We start from the raw sequence: 25170 nt of genomic DNA, 5'->3' as shown, positions 1-25170 counted from the left end.
ACTGTAAAAATCTCCCAGCATTGTAGTCTGACCATTACAGGCTCTTATTTCCCATAACCTGCTCCCAGTGCAGCCCACTGACAATCCTCCCGATGCGGCAAACGCCAGAAACATCTGTGGTAGCAGATTCCCCCCAAGTTAAGGGAGAAGCTGGAGAGTGGATCAGCCTGGTTTGGTGAGAGCCCCTGCTAAATATTGCTAAATGCTTCTCTTCCCTGTCCCTCTGCTCCTGCCCTTGTGGGTGCTGTGGTCCCAAGAAATCTTCAGACAAGGGGTTTCACAAACCCTGGCCCTGGCTACAGCCCAGTCCCAGGGAGCTGCAGGAACACCCCAGATAAATGTGTGTGTGTGTGCACACACCATCCTCAGGCACTGGGACCACCGAGGTCCCCAAACACTGTGGTCCTCCCTCGCAGGTGCTGGGTAAAAGGGTGTTTTAAGGTGATTCCAACCAGTCTTGCACGAAGGAAACAGCCTGGAAAACAGCCTAAACATTTATGTAAACACCATGGAGAAGGGGTGCATGGGTATATACAGAGAGATTTTAATCTTCAGCTTTTCCAAAAGAAATAAGCACCGAAAACAAACAAAACCCACCCCAATTAGATGAGGGGTAAGCTTTCAACACCTCTGATTTGACCACACCACCTAAAAATAACCGACAACCATCACACCCTAGTGATCATCATAAAAAAAATTGTATTGAAGGCCTCCCCAGTACTAAGTTCCAATCAGATAGTTCAGAAACTCAGATTAAAAATAGACAGAACTCCACTTTTTGTTCTGAAACAAGTGCAATCATTTAAACTACTGTTAATAATATGTCATTGCCAGGTAGTTGCCCTCACAAGATATCTGACACCTAATCTATTACCATCTGCTTATATTCAACTAAAAATGAGATGCAACAGCATTTAAAGCTATACAGAGCTCTTTCAGCTGGATAAAAAAGCATGAACACATTTTCTTCACTCCTCTCAGTCTGGCTCATACCTCAAGGTCTGCATAGGTTGCAGAGGGTGATTTTTAAATTCCTACAGTCTTCTCAGAGTTTAAGCTTTAAGTTAACACGAAAAGATAGATTTGAGCTTCCAACACTGCAAGATACCGCTGTAATATGGCATCAACAGTCATGCCATTTTAATCAACAATGTTCCTATTCAGTGAAGCACATTTCTGATCTTCAGCCAAATCATGCAAGAGAAAATTGCATTCATACTCCCTGGTACTGCTGCTTCTCAGTAATCCATTACTGCATTGAAGCAGGTCAAAAAACCTGTCTCAAAGACACTTCTGCTATCAGATCTTCAGAGGAGGGGCAGAAGGGGCAAAAAGCAGCACATCTCCAGCCCACAGTCCCACCAGGGCTCCTTTACTCACAACTAGGGACACTCATGGACCTCAGCAAAAATGGGACAGTGGTGAAACACACTCCCAGAAGGCAAGCCTTCTTGCCTCCCCCGAAAAATGAAGCCAGACCTGCCTAAAGCTGAAAACAAGGCTGTAGAAAACATTATTCTCTGCAAACCGCAGAGAGCCGTGCTCTGCAGAGGGAAAGCTCCCATCTAGCTGCCTGCACAGGCACGTACCTGGGACAGAGAGCAGAAATCACAATTTGGCATCTCAGACAGGGACACAAGAACCCCCTTCCCTGCCTGCTACTGATATTCAGCACGATACCGAGATGATGAAGAGTCAGGCAATGTCCGAGATTCTGATTCATCTCTGATAATCAGAAAGTAGCTTTACCTGCACCCTGGGACCAGCAAGCAGCCAGCTCCTTCAGCACCTAGACATTTTGTTGGCAGTGAAAAGCTTCATAATCTTAAGCCTTTACTTCCAATTCAAATACTTCATTTACAAACAGCAAATAATATTTAAGTGCTGTTAGTACTGGGCAGATAAACATCTAGTATCTTTGGAAGAGAGGCAATCCACAATCTGAAGGAAATACAGCATGGCTTCTTCTGCCTTTTTATTTATTTTATACTTAATGCATTATTATCATCCTACAATATGTGTACTATTTTGGTTCAGTAATTAGGTTTCTTCTCACAGTTGCATCCAGGAAGACAATCTCTTCTGGAAGTTGTCTTTTCTGTCGGTGAATAATTAAAGGAGTATTTTTGGCAGGACATTTTTCTCTCTTCCATCATCTTGGGTTTTGGTTTGGTTTGGTTCTTTTATGCCTAAGCTCTTGTTTCCAGCTTTTGTATCCACCTGTGTTTGCACTGTGCTTAGTCAACACCAAAGCCCAGACATCACATATTTGCAGTCTTGGCAAGTTTTATGAGTCCTGACAACTGTGTAGCTGAATTTCTCACTAATCTTTCAGCAGGACCATAACCCTCAGAACCTCTAAAAGAACTTTTACCCCTAAATTCTTGTGTGCCATGCGCCCATCGACTGAATAGCACTCCACAAAGCACTGTTAAATCTTTCAATTTCCAGGAAGTACATGCAAATTTTATGCCACATTTGAGAAAAGAAAATCAGCTCAGTAGTAGAGACAAAACAGAGAATTGGTCAGATGACAGGAGTGATTTAAGGTTACAGCAGATCACTAACTGCACTCAAGTCAAAATCTCAATGAAAGCAAAGATAAATCTCTTTTTGGACTTATTAGCAAGTGTGTCACCAAAACAAGAGTTCTCAAACCAAATCCCTAAACCTCAAAAGTGTTTTGGGAAAATGTATTTTCCCCCCCCCCCTCAATGTTGCTTCTTTACTTACAGTTGTGTCTCATTTTTTTAGCTTTCCCCCCTACCACAGGATCACAACCCTAAGAGATGCCAATACCCTGACACAGATTTCCCCAAGAGCTTTGGCATTAGCACCAAATGCCACAATGCCAGTAAAGTCATGAGAGTCAGCAGAACCGATAAGCAGTGGAGATCCCTTAAATTACCTTTTCCTGGCACCCTGAACTGCCTCTCCACACAGAGAATGAACTGGGGCGACAGCTGGGGTCGACAGGTGGCGACTATTCCTGCAACTCCATCCCGACTGCTTGCTTGATTTCTGCCTTTGGCTTCCCGAGGGCAGGCAGATGTTCGGCCACTGCCAGGGAAGCAGAGCTTCCTCACGCGTAATGGTGACCTGGGAAGAGAAGCACCACAACCCTCAATGCCCACCCTTCATCCTTGTCTCCCTGAGCGACGGACCTCCCCTCCCACGGCATTCCTGCGAGCAGTCCTGTCCCATTCCCTGCCCGCTGCAGACCACCCACCTGCAATTAGCAAGGGCGGGCACCAAATTAACTCCTCCTGGAGCCTTGCACAAGTGCTTCCACTTCAAGAAGCACAAGAAGAAGCGGGAGGGCAAGACGGGTTCCCGCCGAGCCCCCCTCGTCCAAATGCCTGCCGCTGGAGAACGCCCAGCTCAGCCGCTTGCCCTGCGCCTGGCACACTCAGCTCCCAGGACTGCCGGAGCCCTCGGCACTGCAGGTGCCTAGAGGAAACTCCTGGCCCCAGGAGAAGGCCCCACCTTCTTCTCCCATGGGTCAGCACAGCTGGGGAGGGCTGCCAGTCTCCTCCCTTCAGGCGGTGCTGCCTCGGAGGATCGCTCCCCTCGGCTGCCACTGTGCCCTGCTTTGGGGCCCGCCCTTCCCTGAGGCGATGTTTCCTCCGATTGGCTGCATGAGATCGCTCCTCCCATCCAGTGATGGGTCAGGCGGCTCATCAGTCATCTCTGCTTTGCTCTTGCCAGCTGTGATTGGTGGAGCGGGCATGCCCCGCCTCCAACCAACACCCCCCCACACACACACACCCGGCAGGGAGCCCGGCTTTTTCCCCTCTTGCCACCTCTCCTGCAGGCCTCGAAGCTTGACTGGTGGGTTACCTATCGATCACATGCCTTGCCCCCGCCTCCTCAAATGCGATTGGCTGTCCTGGGCCCACTGACTCCCCAGGGACTGCTGGGTGGAGGTTGCCAGGCAACGAACTCCAGCTTTAGGGCTGAGAGCCTCAGCATGGAGCTGTGGGCCCTGAGGAAAGGCTGGGGGTCATCAAAGGCGGGTTTGGACCCGAAAACCGAGGATTTCGGCCCGAAACAGGAGGCTCTGGGCACTACAAAGGATAGGCGCGATGCTACAGCTGACGCTGGGGACCCTGCGAAGGAGGGGAACCTCTTGGTTCCTCTGCCCTTTGCCCCAGGGTGCCGTGTATGGGGCAGGACTCTGGACTCGGGGAGAGGGAAGCTTCCTCTGGCTCACGGGCAAGGCTGTGCCAGCCCAGAGCACGCAGGAGGTTGCCACCTCTGAAGACCGGGACGAAGGAAGACTGGCCAGCTTGGCCCTTGCCGGTGCCCCCGCCACAGCAGGAGCCCCCCTCAGCCTGCTGTTCAACCCAGAAAGGGGCTCCGTTCCCGCTTACATCCTCACCTTTACCAAGGAACACCTTTAGGAAGGACTGGGCAAGGCGGAAGCACGTGCTTCCTTTGAGCGAACTTTGCAGAGCGTTCCGTTTGGGTCACGCGCGTGTGGTGGGACCCGCGGGACAGGGGTCTGAGGCTCACGTGGGCTCGCAGCCGGGCCAGCGTGCACAGCAGCCCAAGGGACAAAACCACGTCTCTGCTGGTGGCCTCCCTGTGTGGAGCTGCCCCTGCCCCCTGCAGATGTGCGGAGGCTCGCTGGGGGTGAGGAACAGCACCAGTGGGGCCTGGGTTAACGGGCAGGGGTCCGATGGGCCAGCCAGATGCTACTCTCCGTCCCTCTGCTCGGCCCCTGTGCCGCTGCTGACCCTTTAAGGTCCCCCCGCCATTCCCCACTCGTCCCCCAGTGCCCCCCTTCCGCCCCCTGCCCACACACCTGTAACCTCCTGTGACCCCCTCGGTTCCCCCCAGTGCCCCCTACTCCCCCCAGTGTGTCACTGGGCAGTGCTGTGGGGGGTCCCAGCGTGATGGGACACCGGGAGGGCGAAGCCTGCTGTGGCGATACGGTCGGGGCTCTCACCCTTCCGATTCTCCCCCGCCATCCCCCTGGGGGGCAGGGAGCGAGCGGCTGTGTGGTGCTCAGCCACCGGCCAGGCTTAAACCACCGCAACCTGTGAGCAAAAGAGTTACCTACCCACGGACGGACGGACGGGGAGAGTGCTCATCCTTCCTCCTCCCTCAGGGTGCAGGCATCCCCTGTATCACACCGGGGCGCACAAAAGCCTCAGCAGTCCGGCTGCTGTTGGAGCCCCTTCCAAAGCTTTTTGGGGCGAGCTGACGCATTCCTACCGCCCAGCACGGCGGTTGGGTTTATACCGTTGCCATGAGCGAGGGGATTCTGCAGAAACTGCCCGGCACTCGCTGTGCAAGGGTGATGGCCGCAGGGAGCAGCAAGCTGCAGGTGACGGTGGCTGCATACGGACCTTCAGCCCTTCCTGGCCACCGTGTCTGCCTACATCTTGCCCTCGCTCGGAGCTCATGGGGCTGCTCCTCCAAGGTAGCCCAAACGCACCAGGACGTGGTCCTGGGCAACCTGCTCTAAGGGAGCCTGCTTGAGCAGAGGGCTTGGACGACCTCCACAGCTCCCTTCCAACCTCCACCCTCCTGTGCAACTCTGTGCCTTGCTTTCACTCCTAAAGCACCTGAACCCAGCCCTCATGCGCGCCGGCAAGGATGCTGGGACAAGGCACAATCCCAAACTCCTCCCCGAGGGGTCATCCTCAAACAGCAGCTGCCCGCTCCAGAACAGCCGATGGCGGACACAGTCAGAAGAGAGAAAAACCGTTTTATTGAGAACATTAACTGCGGTGGGGGGCGGGCCCAGGGCTCACAGGGGTTCAGCCAGTAACAGGAAAACGGCACCTACAAGGACAGAGTCAGAGAGCGCTGCTGAATGCACAGCGGCAGGAAGAGGCAGGGTTTGGTTGCCCTCTCTCTGGGGAACACCGTTGACGAGGAATTGCTCATAGCCCAGAAGAGAGCGAGCTACGGCTGGCATTGCCGAGGGGAGGGCTCTGGCGCCTTATCCCCACGGGGAATGCCCTTAGAGAGCTGTGCGCGCGCAGAGATGCACAGGGCCCCTGTGCCACGCAGCAGGGCTCGATGGGGAGCCCCTGGGGAGCGGCCACGGGGTTCTTGCCAGACCCTGCGCAGCAGCAGAGCCTGGTACACACCTGGGCTTCTCGACCTGCCGGACCTTCCTGCATCTTTTCCGTCTGCGATCCCCCAATCTGTTTTCTCTCTTCCTCTTCTTTTTTTCTGCACAGCTTTCATCTCCCCAGGCCTGTTTCCTCCTTCGGTTCCTTCTCTTTTCCTTGTCCCGAGGAGAGCCTGCAAACCTTTCCATCCCACAGTGTGCTTAGATAGGTAAGGCCACGATCCAGCGGAGACAGTTCTGATTTTAACCCAAAGTGACTCGTTTTACCTTCTTTCCTCTGAAAGGCTGCCCAGTTGTTGCGGGCGTAGCAGGGGCTCTGCCGTGCTCTCGAGGGTGGCTGGAGGCAAAGCTGGAGGTGCCTAAACCAGAATTGTTGGAGTTCAGGGGTGGCAAGGGACGGCCTGGAGTAGTAAGGGACTGCTTGCCAAATTACCACCTTAGCTCTCTGGGGAAGATGCTGCTTTGCATCATCCATCCACATTTTGCACAGTCCACCTGCCCCAAAACAGACTTGATGAAACTGTGATGAAGTAGGATCCGAGCAAAAGCCCTCTCAAGTTGACAGCTACTCCCCGCTGTCTTTTTGTAGGTATTTGGTTGGATTAAGCACATGCCTAATGCATTTGAGAAAGGACCTTTCCAGTTTTCCATACAACGTATGATTCCGTGGGGGAGGAGGAGGAACCCCAAACACACAAGCCATCGGCTGGCCGGAGGAGGCCCAGCAGCTACTTGGCCTCCTCAGAAACTACCCTCCTACCCGAGAGACACTGTCACGGTGCTTGTGGAGCAGAGCTGACATACCTCTGTCGTTTTGGACTCCGCCACCATGTCTCCCCCAGCTCCTTTGAGGACACCCAGAGAGGGGGATGCATGCAGAATGGCTTCTGCCTGGTGGCCCTGGTCTCCTCTGCCTGCAGGGCCACTTTGCTCTTCCAAACGCAGGTCTAGAAAGCAAAACCATGTGCAGCAGTGATGCCTTGGAAGTAGCACACCTAAAGCAAAACCCACCCCAAGCCCTACACCGGTTTTCTTCTTGACGTTGAGGTTTCTGGTATCCCGAGCCCCAGCCTGGGACAGCCCTCAGTTCCTCCTCATACCTGTGGCTCCGTCCGTGGGGGCTGGCGACTCCCCAGCTGATGGACAGGAGCGGCCAGCCACCTCCTCCCCAACAATGTCGCCGCAATTTTCAATCATAAACAGCGCCAGCGTGTTCACCTGCACACATCAAACCCTTGCTCTCAACCCAGCTGCCTGAAGTTGTCCCAAGCAGCCTTTCCCACTCCCGACCCTTGCCTCTGCACAGATGGCTGTGGCTGCGGGGCTGCCTTTGCAGGCAGCCACCCCACCGGCATTTGCTCAAGGGAGGAGGCAGCCAGGGACCTCTGAGCAGCCAAGCTCGGATAGGCCGGCAAGGCTGCAGCCGGCTTGCCAACACAGCGCACCTTCTCGGTCACCTCCAGCATGGCCTGGAGCGGGAGCAGGTCCTCGTCGGGTGGGCTCAGCAGGTTTGGCCCAAGGCAGATGGCCAGGTTGCTGCAGCTCATCCTGCTGGTGGCTGCGTTGCGGCCGATGTGCTGGAGGAGGGACAGCAGCCGCTTGAGGAGGAAGAGGTTGGCTGCAGGCAACTTCTCGGCCACCCTGAGGGAACAGGGACACTAGGTTGACAAAGCAGATTTTGCCCAGGCCTGTTGTCCAAGGCAGGGGGGAGCCAGCGGCTGAGTTGCCCAGCTTTCCAGGTGCTCTCAGCCAGCGGCCAGGGCTCCTGCTCAACAGGCAGGCTGCTGCCCGCACTTACGCTTTCAGCTCGGAGACCTTCTCCTCCTTGCTGGTCCTCTCCATGGCTGCCATCCAGTCCTCGTAGAGGTGGGTCACCAGCAGCTTGTCGGGGATGCTTCGGAGGAAGTCCTGCAATGCCAAGGGCTCTGGGTGAGCCTTTGAAGTTTCCAGGCCGGCCAGGAGCTCCTCCAGCCGCAGGTCAGAAGCGCTCACCTTCAAGACGGCGGCCAGCAGGAGTGCAGGCTGGTTGCCCAGGTCGACATCGGCGTCGCGGTCCAGGGCCTCCCGCAGCTCCCGAAGTTCCGTCCCGCTGGCAGCTTTGCGGAATATCCCCTCCGTCGACGGTCCTTCCCGGCGCAGGACAGCCAGCAGCTCCTGCAGGAGAGGCAGGAGGACAGTTGCTTGGCCGAGGAGCTGCCTTCCGACAGCGGTGGCCAGAGCACTGCCCCAGAGCGAGCTCCTTGCTGGGGGTGAAGAGCCCAAGCCACCATCCCCGCAGCTCCTGGGGACGCCCTGTGGAGCAGCCGGAGGGAGGGCTCCCACCGCCTCTAGGGAGCATCTGGAGGGCTGGGGACCCCCCCGGCCAGGCTGGCTTACCTGGATGGGCCGGGGCAGGGAGCCGTCCTCCCCGCAGAGGGCTGCCAGGGGCTGGCCAAAGAGCGCCCTGCTGCAGCCAGAGCCCACCTGCCCTGGCACCTGGGCAGCGGCCGGGGTCCTCCGACGAGCAAAGGGCCAGGGCAGCCCCATCCTCCTCCTCCTCCTGCTGCTGCTCCCTCCTGCTGCAAAGGAAAGCCGAGCAAGAGCCCGTCAACGGAGACCGCCGGGCCAGCGCTCCCGGGGCCTGCCCTGCCCGCAGCGTGGTGCTGAGCGGTGCAGCAGGACGGGCAGGGAGCCAGCAGCTGGACCTCCGAGCTCCGGCTCAGCAGCTCCAGTTGGGAGGCTCCTGAGAGCCGGCACACCACCAGGAGAGGAGAGCCTGGCCCAGCCCTCGCCCTGTCCTCCTCCAAGCTGTGGGCAGCAGCAGAGGCTCCGTGTCCCCGCAGAACCACGTCCAGCAGCCGCTGCCCAGCGGGTGTCCGTCCTTCCTTCCTCCTGGAGGTGACATCCTGCCTCGGGCTGCCCAACCTGCATGGCGACACTCGAGGGACAAGTGAGCACAGCTCCAGCGCTTGCAGGAGCTTACCGTTCTTCCCAAAACTCACCCGGTGCGTGGCAAAGTCCCCCTCCGCTGCTCGGCGGGACCGTCGGAGGCCCTTGCTTGGGACCAGCCTGCAAGAACCAGGCTGCGCTCAGAGAGCAGCCCCGCGGCGCAAAGGGCCGCCGGCGAGCTGCCAGCCGGCACCGGCAGCCTGAGCGTGGCAGAGCCGGGACCCTCTGCCCTCCCGGGCTCTCTGCCCCGCGGGGCAGGTTTCCCCCCAGCACCGCCGGCCAGGATGTGCCGGCATTCCCGGCGGCTCCCCAACCCTCTCCGCTCCCCGAGCGGCACCACCCTTCCCTCCATCCCTCACCCCACTGGCCGCACGTGCCGGCACAGCCAGAGGCGGGCGAAAGGCAGCCCTTCTCACCTCGGCCTGGCCCTCCATCAGCCTCTCCAGGCTCCCGGCGCTTAATGTCCTCCACTGGGCAAGAGAGAAGGAGCGGAGGAAGGTGAGCAGCGATGCCTCTGCCGCTCGCTCGGCTGGAGGACCAGGGCTCGGGGACAGAGCCCAGATTGGGGAGACACTCACGGCGTGGCGGCGGCTCAGCTGCTTCTCCAGGGGTTTGAGGGAGGGGAGATGGGTCACCCGGGCTTGCTTTGCTCCTTCTGGTGTCCTGTGGACCGGGAAGGGACAGGGAGAGAGCTGGCTGAGCCCCGAGCTGCCCCTTCTCTCCTGTCAGGCAGCTCTCCCCGAGAGCTCCTGGCAGCTGCGAGGGCACCTCTCCCCAGCTGGGGAGCTGTGTTCTCCCATCAGGCTGCGCCTGGAGCATCCCCCTTTGGCTTACCCCAGCAGCGTGCCCACCCACAGCTCCTTCAGCGCCTGGGAGCTGCAGAAAGAGAGGAGAACCAGCGTCAGGCCCCGCTGCTTCAAAGCCCGTGGGCAGAGGCGTGTTTGTGTGTAGCCCTGCGCCGTGGGGAAGGACAGAGGGGCAGGACGAAGAAGCCCCGTGGGGCAGGACAGGGACTCTGCCCAAGCCCTGGCTCCCTGTGTCCTGCCAGAGCAGGACTTTTGCCCTTCTCTTCTGGGCACGGTTGGGAACCTCTCCCACCCAGCCACGGGATGTGGCACCACGACTCACCCAAAGGCGACAACGCATGAGCCGGTGGGCCAGACGAGGATGAGGATGTCCTCGTCACCGCCTTCCTCCTCCTCTTTTTCCTCCCCTGCTGCCTCCTTTCTGCTGCTCAGCACCCACAGCTGGTCCAGGGCCAGGCGGAGCTGTGGGCGCAGGCTGGTGCCGCGTCTGCAGAGAGCAGAGAGGAGAGGCAGGCGGTGAGCTGGGGGTGTCCTCCTCGGGGTCCCCCCGGGCCGAGCCCTGTCCCCCACCTGCCCTTGGGACAGACATCGATGGGCGCATCCAGCACCAAGGGGCCGGGGCCTGGGGCTGGGGCCGGGGTGTCCCGGGGCTGGGGCCAGGGCCAGGGCTGGGGGAAAGGCAGCTGGGCTCTGAGGGTCTTACTGCAACTTGGCGATCACCAGTTCCTCCTGGAGGAGGAGAAGGCGTCTCTCGCTCCTCTTGCGGCCCCGGGTCAGCCGCACGTCCGCGCTCAGCACCGCCTCGGCGTCGGCGAGAGCCTCCCTGCAGAGCAGAGAGCGGCGGGCATGAGAAAGGCCGCTGCCACCGCGGGTCCCGGCCGTGCCCCCGAGGCACAGGGAGAGCTCACCTGGAGCCGCAGCAGCAGTTGGCCTGGCCCATCCTGCCCGGGAGAGGAGGACCCTCGCCGTGGACCGAGGACGCGGGCCAGTCGGCGACAGCGGGGATGGGAGGCGAGGTGCCGGTGCCGGCGAGGTGCCGCTCGGTCAGATCCTGCCTCCTCCCAGCGCTCCTGCGTGCCAGCACAGCTCCGTGCTGCTGTCTCTGGCGGCCGTGGGCTCCAACTGACCAACATTCCGAGCCCAGCGACCAACATTCTAAGCCCAACGACCAACATTCTAAGCCCAACGGAAAGTGGGAGGGGCACTGGGGGGAGAGTTCTTTCCAATGTGGCCGTCTCTGCCTGGCACTGGGGAGCCCAGGGCTCGACAGAGCAGAGGGGAAGGGCTTGGGACTTCTGCAGTCTTTCTTGCTAGGACCTTCATGCCCCAGAACTGTGCATTTCCCTAAGCCACTGTGTCTTAGTCACAAGTGTGTGGCTATCCCTGGATTCCCCTTGCTTGTCTATGTAGCACCCTTCCCATTCCCGCCCTTCATGCACATCTCCCTGTGCCACTGCGATGAGGATTAGAATTGTGTGGGTTTTCTCTAGCCAAAGCAGTGGTCAAATTGGGGAGGCTCTCTCTTGGCATGGGACAGTGAGAAAGAAGATGACCATGCTGATAGGGTGCAGATACAGTTTCCAACTTGGTAACGGTAACTTGGTGTTTTGTGCTTTCTGCATTGCTCTGTGTGCCTCAACACTTCACACTGCAAGAGAAAGGGAATGTCATGGTCTGGACCCAGACACCAATATGGACCTCCCTCCCCACGAGAGGGAGAGTCTGTGCAGCATCACACTTTTGCTCTGCCCTCATTAAGACGAAAAACACTTTCACCCTAGACGATTCGTCCCTGAGAAAGACAGCTCTCAGACCATGCAACACTAGCTGGGACAAACATCCTCTCCTGGATAGTGGCATTAAGATAGGCTGTGTATTTTGAACCGTCTGAAGGTCATTGAAGAATGGCCTTGTGAGAAGGTAATCTTGGTGAAGCTGTCGACGGGGCTTCTACGGACATGGGCTCACACACTAACAGACATAGCCATGTGCCACTTATTCTCTTGATCAGCTAAAATATATGATCCATTCGTGAATTGATCTCTTCCTGAATAAACCTCAAACTTCTAAAACAATGACCTAACCAGCTTGAAAAGGCCCCAGGACAGAAACTGAAGCCATAGTCTTAATGGTCACTTTCCTGAAGAGAGATACTGACTTTACAACCTCACTCTGGTTATAATCACAGGATTTATCTTTGCTGCTGCTGCTGCTTTCTCCTCTGAGGCTGGGATTTTGTTAGAGCTATTTTAGACCAGGTCCATGTGATGCAATGCTGACTCTGGTCAGGACTATTCCATGCTCCTGTCTAGAGGCTGCTGCTCACTGTTTGGAGGGAGGAAGGGAGCCTAAAACTTCCTATTTTATCACAAAACTGTCTTTTTATTGGTAGCCCAAAATATTATTGTTTTATGATCTTCTCCAAATAGAAAAATCCCTTACATAAGTCATTTCACCTGCAGCTGGTACCACTTTCACAGCCCTCTCGATCCTCTTCTGTGAGTGCATTACAGGTACAAGCACGTGGCCATCCCGTGGGGTAGCATGTGAGCAGACAACAGAGGGCTGAAGTCTTTGAAGTGGTTTGTTGGCAGGCAAAACAAGCAGGAGAGGCTTTCCAAGCGCTCATGGTGCTGCAGTCAGAAAAGCGTGTCAAGAAAATGTGTGGAGATGAGCTGCACGGTGAGCGTGGGGCTGCCTGTTCCCGTCATACCCAGAAAAGTTACTGTAATTTGTGGTTCTCCTATTCTGGGCCAGTGGGATGAAGCTGGGGTATAACCTTGAGAACTTAACTGGTCGGGAACACAGAGGAAGCAGTCAAGCACAGAATCTGAGAGAAGTGTAGTCCTGAGCATGTCCTTTATCAAGGTGCCTTGAAGACATTCTCATAGTACAGCACACAAAAAAAGAATTGGGCAGCACGTGGAAGAAGACTCAGAAGAATGCCAATAATACTGCAATTTACCATAAGAAAAGTTGCAATTTCAGCATTTCTTTCTGTTCTCTGTTCATTCTAGCACTGTTCAAGACAATCTGGAATGTCCAAGAAGTGACTGTGTCTGGTCCCACAGTTAGATGAAATCTCCCAGCTGTAAAAACAGCTGCTGCTGCCTATTTATCACACAAAAACATGATTTCTTGATGGTAAGTCTAGTTCCATGTTGCTCTTTGCTAATGTCAGCAGATGTTGATGTTAATATATACAGCATCAGGAGCAACAGAAGGAATCACTGTGGCAGCTGTATTTTTTCCTCTGCAATGAAGGGCATTCCTGCCTTTTATTTGGACTTTGTCTTCAGAAGTAGAAGCAATGCACTACAGTGTACAGGTTAACATCACTTCAGTAGGCTTTTGTGAGTAAATAACAGTCCCATAAGCTCTAACGACATGAGAAATGTGGGATGTGAACTAAATACGATAAACTACTGAGTACAGGTTTTTTTGGTAAAGTACTTACACATCCATGAAGGAAAAAAACAAAATGAAAACACCATGTTTTGGGATACAACTGACATTTTCCAGCAGGAAAAATTCACTGTGTGCAGCAGAGTTCCTGCTAGGATAGCAACAGTGCACACTGCGGTTACTCTTTGGACAGTTCATGCTAGCTCATCCTACAGAATGGCCGTCTTGCCAGGATGATTCTGAGTAAGAAGTTTTACTGCCTGCATGCTCTGTTAAGTTAGCCCATATTTGGGGTTTTCTGTTTGTTTTGGTTTTTTTTCTTGATGTTTGCTTGCTGTTGTGTTGCATGACAAGTTACAGGAGCCTTACATTGAAGGGAAAGAAAAACAATGTTAATGTATGAAGCCCTTTTTGTTACTCTAGTGAGCACTTACTTATGCCACTAATCCCATGAAGTTGCTTGCATAATTATGCAGCCAAGTTAGAAGTTACCCACATGAGTCAATTTACTCATGAAGGTACATCATTGTTAAGGATGATGTTGTTGTTCCAAACAAGGCAAGACAGTTTGCTTTCTCTCTCAGCACCTGCTCCTCAATAAATAGAAGAGGGCTGATCTGGAGTGAGAATTGCAATACAAACACCCAACTACCTGGAGTTTTGTTCTGCAGAACTCATGTTAAAATCGGGACTCATTCTAATTGGGGTCTGTCAAACAAATAGAAAGATAAGCCTTGCTTTTGTAAGACAAACATGAAAGAGGTTGATTATCAGGCCCGATTTCCCTTATATAGTTCACTGCATCCCAGGTTACATACATCTTTTCACTTAGAAGTCTGGAGGTGAAGTGAATGCTGCGTGTGCTTTTTTGTTTATTTATTTTTTGTTCTGTACAAAACAATCATCTCATGTGGAACCTTGCAGATGGCTTTGCAATAGATTGTAGTGGGTATATACCCCCTTACTCTAGTCTCACTTCTAGATTTCAAGTTAATTGTTCTTTTGTATTCAGAAGGAGAAAGCTTGTTCAAATACCAACTGCAATTGCCGGGAAACTGGCAGGCAGGCCTGTTGCTTTCTTTGGAGGAAAAAAAAGCAGCTAATTCTTGTATTCACAGGCAAAACATTCATAGCTTTTTAGTAGGTGATTTTTAAACTATAAAGACGTTAGAATTAGGTGAACACATCTTTGTTTTAATGTGCCTCACTCAACACTTTGTATTGTTATGTGTGAGGGATACATTTTTCATGGTCAAATTTCAGCTATGTTGCATGTAAATATAGCAGCATTTGTAAAAGCTGAGAAACACAGCATGTTCAAAGTTTCGTACAGATATGTGATGGTAACCTACCTTAATTGTCATTTTAATCAGTAAGTACATCCTCACGTATCATTCCTGAAGCAAGTGAAGTGAGGTGACAGTTAAATAACTCAGGCAATTAGACATGAAACACTGTGAAGTTTTCAGGTGGCTGCTTTTGTTTCATAAACCAAAATATCAGAAATCCATATACCCAGTCAACAAGATTTGATATAGCAGTTATTTATAGTTTATAAAGGGAAAATGGGGTTTATATGGAATATACACTTTAAGTGAATTCAAGGCAAAAAAAGTTTAAAAAAAATTAGCAGAGGAGCTATAGGTATGTTACCGATGGATAAACAGAAAGAACATACATAGGTTTTTCCCCTTCATTTCTGAAGGAAGAAAACAGCTACAGTGCAAAGAAGGATGCACCGAACTAACTTACAACCAAGGGAATGTGGAATAAAGCAGCAGGAAAAAAACGGCTTTGTGAGACAGGGGTAGCAATCATCTTAAACGCCTAAGCATTTGTATGTGTTCCCTACTTTTTGTGGGTAATCGCTCATAGTGTAATAGTGTGTGTTCAAAATTCTATTCATCTTGTACTTGCATTTCACATTTTAAAAACTCATAAGCAAGACGTTTTTTATTGTTCTCCTGCAGTAGAGATGAAATCCAGAGGCTTACAAAAGTCAGGAATCTCAGCAGGAAAGAAGAAAAAGATCATTTGGTTGTAGTCTTTAAAACTAGAGTTATTCACTAAAGCCTTTTTATAAGACAAGCATCTAGAACACTTTTGTTTCACGGGAAAATACTAAAATCGGTAGAAGAATGGAAGTCTTTCAAGAAGGAAAGAAAAAAGGTGGTGTTGATGTTACCCAGCAAAAATTGTGATTTTTATCTTGGATCTTGTGGTGTTTGGTAGGGTGTTTTAGTCCTGGTTTTTGTATTGCTCAAAGTCTGTGAAAAAGCTATCATCTTATCTTGAGATACAGGCTGAAAATATATTGGCTATTGTAAAATCTCTCTTACCTCATTACATGTGGGATTGGAGGTATGGGTCTGATTTGCATTTCATGAATGTTTGGGGTTCTTTGTGTCAGGACAATATCTCACAAGGCCTTTCATGCTGAGTGCAGAAGGGAACCTGACTCACAGGTTCCTGCCCCACGGGGCTTCATCGTCCTGCCCCTTTGTCCTTCCCCTCGCCCTCGCCCTCGCCCTCGTCCTCCCCCAGGCAGGCGGCCATGAGGCCTGCGGGGGCCGGGGCCGGGCCGGGGCCGGTGTCCCTGCAGGGTCAGGCAGCAGGAAGGAGCGCCCCGGGGCATGCTGGGAGCTGTAGTCCTGGGGCACGGGGCTGCCGGGGGCCCTGGTGGTTCCCGGGGCATGCTGGGAGCTGTAGTCCTGGGGCACGGGGCTGCCGGGCGGCCATGTTGGTCTCTGCAGTCTCTGCTCCAGCTGCGGCCCGGCTGAGGTGAGGGCTGGGGCTGCCCGTGAGGCGAGCGAGGCCCTTGGGCGGGCGTGGGGGTGTGGGAGCCGGGCCCGGCTGAGGGAAGGAGAGAAGGGGCAGGGTGAGGGGGGTCGCAGTCCTGGGTTTGTGGGTTTCACACAGACTCCCTCTTCAGAAAACACAGCCTCTGTGTGGGTCAGCGGTCCCTGCAGAGCTTTAGTATTTGTAGCCGTTTTTATAAATACACAGCGGGCTCACACGGTGCTGTGCTTCTTGTAAACTGCATCGCTTTTATCCCGGCTACAGCCTGGAGGGAGCAAGTGCCAGCCGGCAGATTAAGATGGAGATGAATGCAAGCGATACACTTGCGATGGTGATCCTGCCACAAGGCACGCTGCGTCTTTGTTATAAGTTACGACGAAAATTTGTATGCCAGCCCGGGGATAAACCAATCCAGGTTTATTGTAGCAAGCAACAAGCAGGCAAAACAGCGCTGGGTGGCCGGGGAGTCTCCGCTCCACCAACGGCACACACCTGATGTGGTAACGTGTTTGACAGTTAAACAGTTAAGTGTTACATATGTATGGGAGTTGCAGGTACGCCTATACATATGCATGACCTATTCCCGCTTTGCATTAAAATTAATTCCAAGAGGTATTACAATTAGTTCCGAGAGGTATTACGATTAGTTCCAAGGGGACACTCCCTCAAGTTTATCTATCCAAGCCACGGAATCGGCCTTGGCCGGTTTCTGGGACCAGTTCCTTATTTTCTCAGAAAACTGCTCTTGAGGAGCAATATGATAAGGTAATCAAGACTGGCTCATCCTGCTTACTTAGCTCAATATCTAGTTTCTGCACTTGTTACTGTGGTTATTACAGTTAAAAGCAGCTTAGTTACTAAGTTGTAGAGATCAATATATTTTAACAATCAACAGGTTTGATGAACAAATTGGTTATGCAAAGTTTATTACAATTCCCCCTTTTTGTTTTTCTTATTTTGTTCCTCAAACTGGGCAAGAGCTTCTCGAGCTAGGGAGAGAAGGGGAGTTTCTTTAACAATTTCGTCTTCTTCTAGGTGCTTATAGTGTCTTCTTATCAACATTAGGTGTACAGCTTCTAATCGATTTTTTATCAATCCAGTAATTCTATTCAATATACAAGGTGCAAAGGTTAATATTAACATTATGAGAACTAGGACAAAACTAAAAGCCTAAGTTATGTAGACATGGGTCTCTGGGTACGAGTTGACATAACGATTGATTAAAACTTGGGGCCCCGGTAGCAATTACTTGCTGTAATATCATTTGATCCTCCCACCTATAGAGCGTCCATTTATAAGGTTGGTGGGGGTTCCCTTTACCTTGGGTTATCCCTATCAGCATTAGTAACAGTCTTATCATCCAAATGCTTAATCTTAAGTTCAAGAAAAGTGGTGTACCCTTACCCTTGCGACAGGTATTCCGAGGTTGTTGATAATCATTTTGGTTTTTGTCTTTACCCCTGGTGAGAGATGGGAGACTTCGGGGAAGCTCTGAGGACGTTTTGTTTGGGAGTAATAAGTCAAGAGGCTCCGTGAGCCTTCTCTGGAGGTGGTTCATCAACTTTAATCCGAACAGCAGTACGTCTCTGCCTTCTTCTCTGCCTACTCTGTTGCTTAGAGCAGTGAGGTGTACCATCTTCTCGGCAGCAGTCGTATTCTTCAGGGGAACCTCCTTTATATTTGATTCGCTTTGACTTATATGCGTCCCAGTTTTTATCCTTCACTTTCTAAGCTCCCCACCCCACTCTGACCACTGTTCGTCTGCAAGATATTGGCAGTATTTCAGCCTTCGTTGAACACGGCTCGTTGGCGTAAAGACAACACCTCTCAGGGTTTATGCCTTTAGCAAAAATATCCCACCACTCTTTGGAGTCCTTTGTAATTTTCCCGGTTGATACTCCCACACGTAATGCTTGCTCAGTTAATTCCCGTTTGTAATAATAACATTCGTGGCAAATACCACTAGAGGGGAATACCCATAGGAGCAATGTGTGCACCACTTTTCTCTACAGAGTTTACACCTGTAACATACAAAGGGATAACATACACAGTGAGGATCTTTACAAAAGATAGTCTCACTCATCCGCTTTTCTTCGGAACTTAATTTTCAAGCTGTCAGGGTCTCTGGTCGCCTCCCAGTGAGAATTCTGCATTGGTCTTTTGATTCTGCTTGCACGAGTCCATGCTCTTTTGGCAGTCCGGACTGCAGGATCTGTAGTAAGCAGAACAAGAAACGGTCCCTCCCAACAGGGAGTTAGAGATGATTCTTTCCAAGTTTTGATCAATACCTTATCTCCAGGCATAATTTTGTGTATTGCAATATCTAATGGTGGCCTCTGCACTATCAGTCCCTTCTTTATTAGTTCTTGCCGTCTCTTCATGAGTTTAATGATATACTCCTGTAAGAATTTTTCTTCTATCTTTGGGTGTTCAATCGGCATTTCTAGGTCATAGGGCATCCCCTATAACATTTCAAAAGGAGAGATCCCAGTGTTTGCTCTGGGTTGCGTCCTTACATTTAATAGTGCTAATGGTAAACATTTTATCCGGTTCATTTTAGTTTCAATGATTAATTTAGTCAAATGTTTCTTCTACTATAGCTTGTAGGCAAGTAGGCCATCCCCTACTAACTGGATCTAATAATTTGGAAAAATAACCTACAGGTTTCTTTCTTCCAGCCCATTCTTGGGTTAATACCCCAAAGGCTGTTCCTCCTTCTGCATTCACAAACAAATAAAACGGTCGTTTAGTATCGGGTAAACTTAATACCGGAGCATTTACAAGGTCAGCTTTGAGGCTTTCTAGACTCTGTTCATCCTTCTGAGTCCGTTTTATTAATCTTACTCCTACTAATTTCTGATACAAAAACTTCACTTTGTTGCTGTAATTTTCAATCCCTTGTCTACAGTACCCTAAAAGTCCTAACAACTGCCTTATCTGTCTCTTGCTTGTTGGTGCCTGGAGGGATAAGATACCATTCACTCGTTCAGGATCTAATTTCTTAGTTCCCTTACTCAGCCAGTGTCCTAAGTATTTTACTTCCTCTTCAGTAAACTGTAATTTAGACTTTGAAACCTTGAACCCCTTCAGGCTTAAAAAGTTCAATAATCTAATGCTCTCATTTCTAACAGTCTCTTGATCTTCCCCAGCTAACAACAGATCATCTACATACTGCACTAAAGTTACCTCTGAGGTTGATTCAAAAGTTTCTAGTACTTGTTCCAGAGCTTGCCCAAACAAATTTGGTGATTCTGTAAATCCTTGTGGAAGTACAGTCCACCTTAATTGTTGTTTCCGGTGGGTTTCTGGATCTTCCCATTCAAAGGCAAAATAATTTCTACATTCCTCCTTCAAGGGGCAAGCCCAGAAGGCATCTTTCAAGTCTATAACACTGTACCACTTCAATTCCGGGGAGAGTTGGCTCAACAACGTATACGGATTAGCTACGACTGGAAACCTGGTAACAGTTCTTTTGTTTACTTCCCTTAAATCTTGAACTAAGCGATAGGAGCCATCTGACTTCTCTATGGGCAGAATGGGGGTATTGTGTGGTGACATGCAAGGTTCTAATAATCCCTGCTGTAACAACCTTTCGATTACAGGCTGTAATCCATGTCTACCTTCTTGTGCCATGGGATATTGTTTGACTCTAATTGGAATTTCCGTGTTCTTAATAGTGACTTCAAATGGAGCAATGTTTAATCGTCCTACTGACTCTGGAGTGTACCACACTTCGGGGTTAATTTTAGCTTCATCCTCCGTTGTCAAGACACACAATTTTACTGCTATTTCTTTGGTTTTTATTTCCAAATTAATTTCCAATTCAATCATTAAATCTCTTCCCAGTAAATTAGATTCTGCTTCAGGTACCAACAAAAAGGATCCTATTCCAAGTCGAGATGGAGCTTCTATTTTTACTCCCTTTATTAGTGGTACCTGAAACGGTTCCCTTTTTGCTCCTATTACTTGTAATTTCTCCGAGGACAGTGTGCATCTTCGGGGCACTAACTGGACACTAGATCTCTCTGCCCCAGAGTCCACAAGGAACTCTACTTCTTGATGCTGGGGACGTAATTTTAATTTTATCAAGGGCTCTGTTTTCTTAGGGGTCCCCAGCAAATAGATCCCCTGACCCCCCTAATCTTCTTTAAGCATTTAGTGGGGGTCTCATCTTTCTTCTGGTGTTCACTAAATGCTTTATTAATATTCTGTCCTCGAGGAACAGATTCCTTAATGCCTTGAACAATTATAATGCGCAGATCTGCCATATGAGTTCTATGTTCTGCATTTTGGTTATCCCAGTTTGGCCGCTGTAGTGGCCATTTAATATCTGCGCCTGGACCGTGTTGGTGCTGCTGATCCCAAACTCTCATTCCTGCTCTTCGAATCATTTCCCTTTCCTCTGTTGTGAATAGTATACTTAAAATTGCCTGTAACTCTTCCCAGGTATATATATATTAGGACCCAAAAACTGGTCCAACCTTTCGGATACTCCCAAGGGGCCTTCTAAAAGGTTCCCCATCTCCTTCTTGAATTCCCTTACATCTCCGGAATTCAAAGGTACTGACACAAATCCCATGCCAGGCTGTGGACCCCCTATAGCTATTTCTCTCAAGGGGTATAATCTTTCTTCTAACTGCTTTTCTTTCTGGTCTGACTCCTCGTTATTCCCCTGTTCTCCTCAGGGGAACTCGGAGGGTCTAAGTCTGGGGCTGGGGCTGTCGGGGAAGAGGAGGAAGGGGGGGGTTGGGTCAGGTGCGAGTGTAGGGGGAACATAAGGGGGAGGAGGTGTGGGAAGTTCTTCGGGGTTTTTAGTTCTTTTTTTTTTTTTTTTTTATGGTTCTTTTCACTTAGAGCAAATACATGGATTTGGGTATCTAATTTTATCCATAAATGAGCATATTCACTCTCTTCTAAACTCAAGGGTTCCTTAGAATTTACATATATGTTTAAGGCTTGACATATCCAATCGTCAAACGTCCCCAAAACAGGCCGAAATACCTGATCTCCTCTAATTTGTTTACCACCCCACCCCTGTATGCATTAATATATCATTTTCTCTCTGCTTTTGCCCTGTCTGGGCAGCCAGTCATCCCAATGGGCAATCATTACCCTAAAGGACTATCTGGCGGTATCATAGGGAGACTGACCTTAGGATTCCCTATGGAGTCATCCCTCTTCCCAGGCGACCTACACCCCGGGGAACCCACCATGGAGTCAGAAGGCTTGCTTTTCTTCTGCCCCATCTTCCGAAGTGCCTCTCTCTCACACACACACACGTGCCCCTCGTTCGTGGCTCATGCCCTCGTGGGAAATGAGAACCGCACTACAAGAGGGTCCGCACTCACTTCGCTCCTCTCGGGAGCGTCTCGTTTATGCACACTTTGGGAAACCCACCCCGACTGAACGGGAAACGCTTTCAATACTCACTTAACCTGGAGTCTTCGTCCGGATCCTCGTGCACGAAAATTATGGGGTACTGCAGTGTTCTTTTGCCTGCTTGCCAAATTTAGAGTTCGGAGGTAAGGGTCTTGGAAAGGATATCGTCCACTCCGGGGCCATCCAAGGATGGGGCGCCTCCCCAGAGTTTAGATTCCAAACGAAGTTAACCTTATCCGAGTCACGGCACCAAATTGTTATAAGTTACGATGAAAATTTGTACGCCAGCCCGGGGATAATCCAATCAAGGTTTATTGTAGCAAGTAACAAGCAGGCAAAACAGCGCTGGGTGGCCGGGGAGTCTCCGCTCCACCAACGGCACACACCTGATGTGGTAACGTGTTTCACAGTTAAACGGTTAAGTGGTTTTCAGTGCCTGCTTTGGGAAAGAATATCCTCAACTAGTCTAAGGTACAGATCTATTAGAGGAAAAGGAGTATGAGGTAAGGAGCATCATGCTGCATTTATTGCTAAACGTCTGCTTTCATTTCATTCAAACTAGAAAGTAAACAAAGATTGGACCTGCCAAAGAATTTGTTTCCCAGAGTGAGCATTCAAGCACTGGGGAGCAGTTTGCAGGATCAGAACTTCAGCCTGCTCTGGGTGATAAACCCTCAGGAGAGGAAAGAGAACCCCCACTTTTTTAAATGCATCTCTACTTATCTTAATAGTTCTTCTTGTTAGATTGTGTTGGCGGTCAGACTCTAAGCACGTGACTAAACTGTCAAAAAAATCAAGATATTTAAGGATTATTTGCTGTATTAAATGCTCTTACAAGCAGTGCACTCTATTGCCCTGTGGATAGTATAACGTCATGACTGGCAATTTTCCTTTTTTAGTACAAGGACGCATGTGTGAAGGCAAATCGAGGGTACAAGTGGTGCCCCACAGCAAACCAACCTGCCGAAACCCAGGCATCCACTGTTACAAACGGGAAGAAGCTATGGGCCTTTGCTTCAGACTCTGCAAAGGCTTTACCAAGCCCGAGGAAAGTGACAAGAAGTGACGAAATGCCACAGCGTAACTTCAGGATGGCAGGTGAGATTTCCATCCATGTTCCTCACACGTAGCTGCCTTGTTTTGTTTGCGGACGCGGTGTTGGAATCGAACTGCAAGACCAGTTTCCTTTACTGCACCTGGTACTGTAGTGCAAATACCTTTCATGTCCCAAATTGAGTTGCCAAGACTCTAGTTAAACCTCTGCATAACAGCCTCAAATTTCCTAAGTGCGTGATTGCTTTCGATAGTCGAGTCCAGATGTGTGACATATCATAAGCCGTACCCTGTTTGGGGTCCAGATTTGATTGATGTTTAGTTCAGGCTTATCTGCTGTTAGAGCTTTTCATAGTCATAAAGGGAAATGCTGATTGTGTGCATTCTTTTTGTCTTTCATAGAGTGTTGTACTATGTTTAGTAATTTGCTGTTGACAGAAATAATTTATGGTTGTCTATGAAGTTGGAAGTGCTAACGTTCCTGTGGATGAATGTACCAGTGGAGCTAACTTCTTGTATTTAAATCAAGAGAAGCGTAATGATAGCTTGGAGGGCTGGATTCTCACCATTTTAAACATTAAAAGGTAAAATAAAATCATATCCATCAAGAAGTGGATTGCCTGAGCTGGTGAAAGGCAGATAATCTCACACTGATATCCACAAATGGCAGAACTGTAGCAATCATGAGCCTGAAGTAGAAACATTAATGTTAAATACTGGCAGCTTAAGAGCCTAACAGTCAAGGTAGAAACTGATTTTTACCCCACCACCCTTTTTTTCCTTTTTATTTTTCTTTTCTGCAGTTTGACATTTCTAATTTTATAAATACTGATGTATTTGAAACTTTGTCATATCCTACCTAGGTTATGACAAGTGTGTGGCAGATAGGACTTTCCTGCTTAGAGAGATCGTGAGCTGGAGAGTGGGAAATGGTTTTATGGAACAAGTATAAAAGGAGCAGAAGGAATAAAAAGGCTTGTATGCCTTTTTGCCAGTTTAGTGGTTTGAAAATTCCTGTAATGAAATTTCTTCTGGCTATGAAGGAACTGTGAATTGGGATCAAAAGAAAGTGTTTCCTGCTACATCGTTCTGATATATGGGAGACCAGTTCTAAAAATCTCAGGCCCCTTCATCCCATTCTGGTTTTGCTCTCAGAGGAGTCACTTTTATGCTCCTTCAGGTTTATTGACTTAACGGAGAGAACAAGGAGTAGGTGTTGGTCTGCCTGGCTGCTGTCCCCCACTGCTCCTGCCAGGATATCCAACTGTAGAGCTTCTGAGTACAGAGAGATCTTGAATCAACACCTATCAGAGCAGAGGACAGAGAACTTAAAGAGTTCCTGAGAAACTGATCTAATCCATTGTTTTATCTATGGAGCCATTAATTTCTGAAGAAGGCCCTCTTTTGTGCTACATGTGACTTTGAAAAGATGACAGAGATCGGCAGCTTCAGCAGTTCCCTGGATAATATTCTAGCTAGGATGTTCCGTGTCAACCTCAGCTTCATCAGTTCTTGTGTCTTTACATTTATAGTTTCTTGCCAGATCTGCATAAGGCTGTATGACTTAAATCTTCATATGAAAAGTAGCACTTGTCTTGACATGTGAAAATTGGGACCCCAGCTAGTGCTTATACAAAAAGAGGTGAAATTTGTGCCAAGAAATACTTTTCTAAAGACTCCTCAGTCTGACTTCGATACTGCAACTGAGTCCTGCTGAGTCTTGTATAAGCACATGCATCATAGCAGGCATACAGAAATCATGCTGTATGTTAGAAAAGCAGTGACAGTTTTGGTGCTGCTGTTTTCAGTAAGACAACTTCAGTGCATTAGTCTTGGTCACCTAGCTTGTGTATTTACAAGTGAGTGAAACAGTGAATGGCAAGGGCTCGAGCACTGCTGAGAAGTCATCCATGCGTTTTTATTGCTAGCATACTCTGGCATAGTTTTGATCTGCTCCAACCTAGTAATCTCCCAGACAGTTCTCAGGAGTGGCTTGAGTCAACAGCATATGCTAGGATCTGTTCCCAATAGGCACTTTAGATGTTACTGTACTATTTTGAGGACAAAAAAAATTCTGGCAAGTGAGTAGAAACTGCTGTGTTGCCAACCTGCGAACCAGAGATTAGTCCCTAGCCCATTTTATTTACTCTTTTCCTTCTCTAGACCAGTGTCAATCTCAAAAGCATCAGGGATTTATCTGGAAGTGATACAGTCTATCTGTGGGGCTTTTTGAGTGTGGTAGCTGTGTGATACATACAGGACATTACTCTTGTCCGTTTAGTTAGTTGAGACTATCTAGTGGCCTAGTATCTCTCACAGGTTGCTCTTTAGTCCAGATGGTGTTCTTTATCTCAACAGTACATTCACTGACTGGAGATCCTTCCCTGAGAGCATTCTCGTATTAACATTTTCATATAGTAGAAGTTGTTTTGAAATTTAGGTCCATTTAGGTCATATGGAGATCTCGAGAGTGAACATACAATGTTAGAATCCTTACTATCCTTACAGTATCCCTTTGGGTCCTATTGGAGTTCCCAAACTATTGCAGATGAACCTTCCACATCTCCTTGGAGAGTCCATCCATTCCTGCTCCCTGAGATCCGGCTCCTGTTCAAGAGCCTGAAAGATATTACAAGATCTCATGTTTTTTTAAAACTCGAGAGTCTCAAACCATGACTGCAAACAAGCTCAAGGAAATGTGAAAATACCAGG

The 25170-nt window shown here is 49.9% G+C and overlaps 1 protein-coding gene across 1 annotated transcript; it reads right to left on the bottom strand.

Moving 5' to 3' along the window:
• Positions 1-7199: 7199 nt before the first annotated feature.
• On the bottom strand, positions 7200-17466 carry LOC142027651 (T-cell activation Rho GTPase-activating protein-like). Its single transcript, XM_075021943.1, has 4 exons — positions 17431-17466; positions 8081-8380; positions 7887-7996; positions 7200-7729 (listed from the first exon to the last, which is right to left on the bottom strand). The coding sequence occupies exons 1-4, from the start codon at positions 17464-17466 to the stop codon at positions 7330-7332; spliced, it is 846 nt and encodes a 281-aa protein (XP_074878044.1). The 3' UTR covers positions 7200-7329.
• Between the last annotated feature and the right edge of the window lie 7704 nt (positions 17467-25170).

This window comes from Buteo buteo, unplaced genomic scaffold (genome assembly GCF_964188355.1).
Source record: "Buteo buteo unplaced genomic scaffold, bButBut1.hap1.1 HAP1_SCAFFOLD_50, whole genome shotgun sequence".
Classification (NCBI taxonomy): Eukaryota; Metazoa; Chordata; class Aves; order Accipitriformes; family Accipitridae; genus Buteo; species Buteo buteo.
This window is presented reverse-complemented; position numbering and strand designations above follow the sequence as displayed.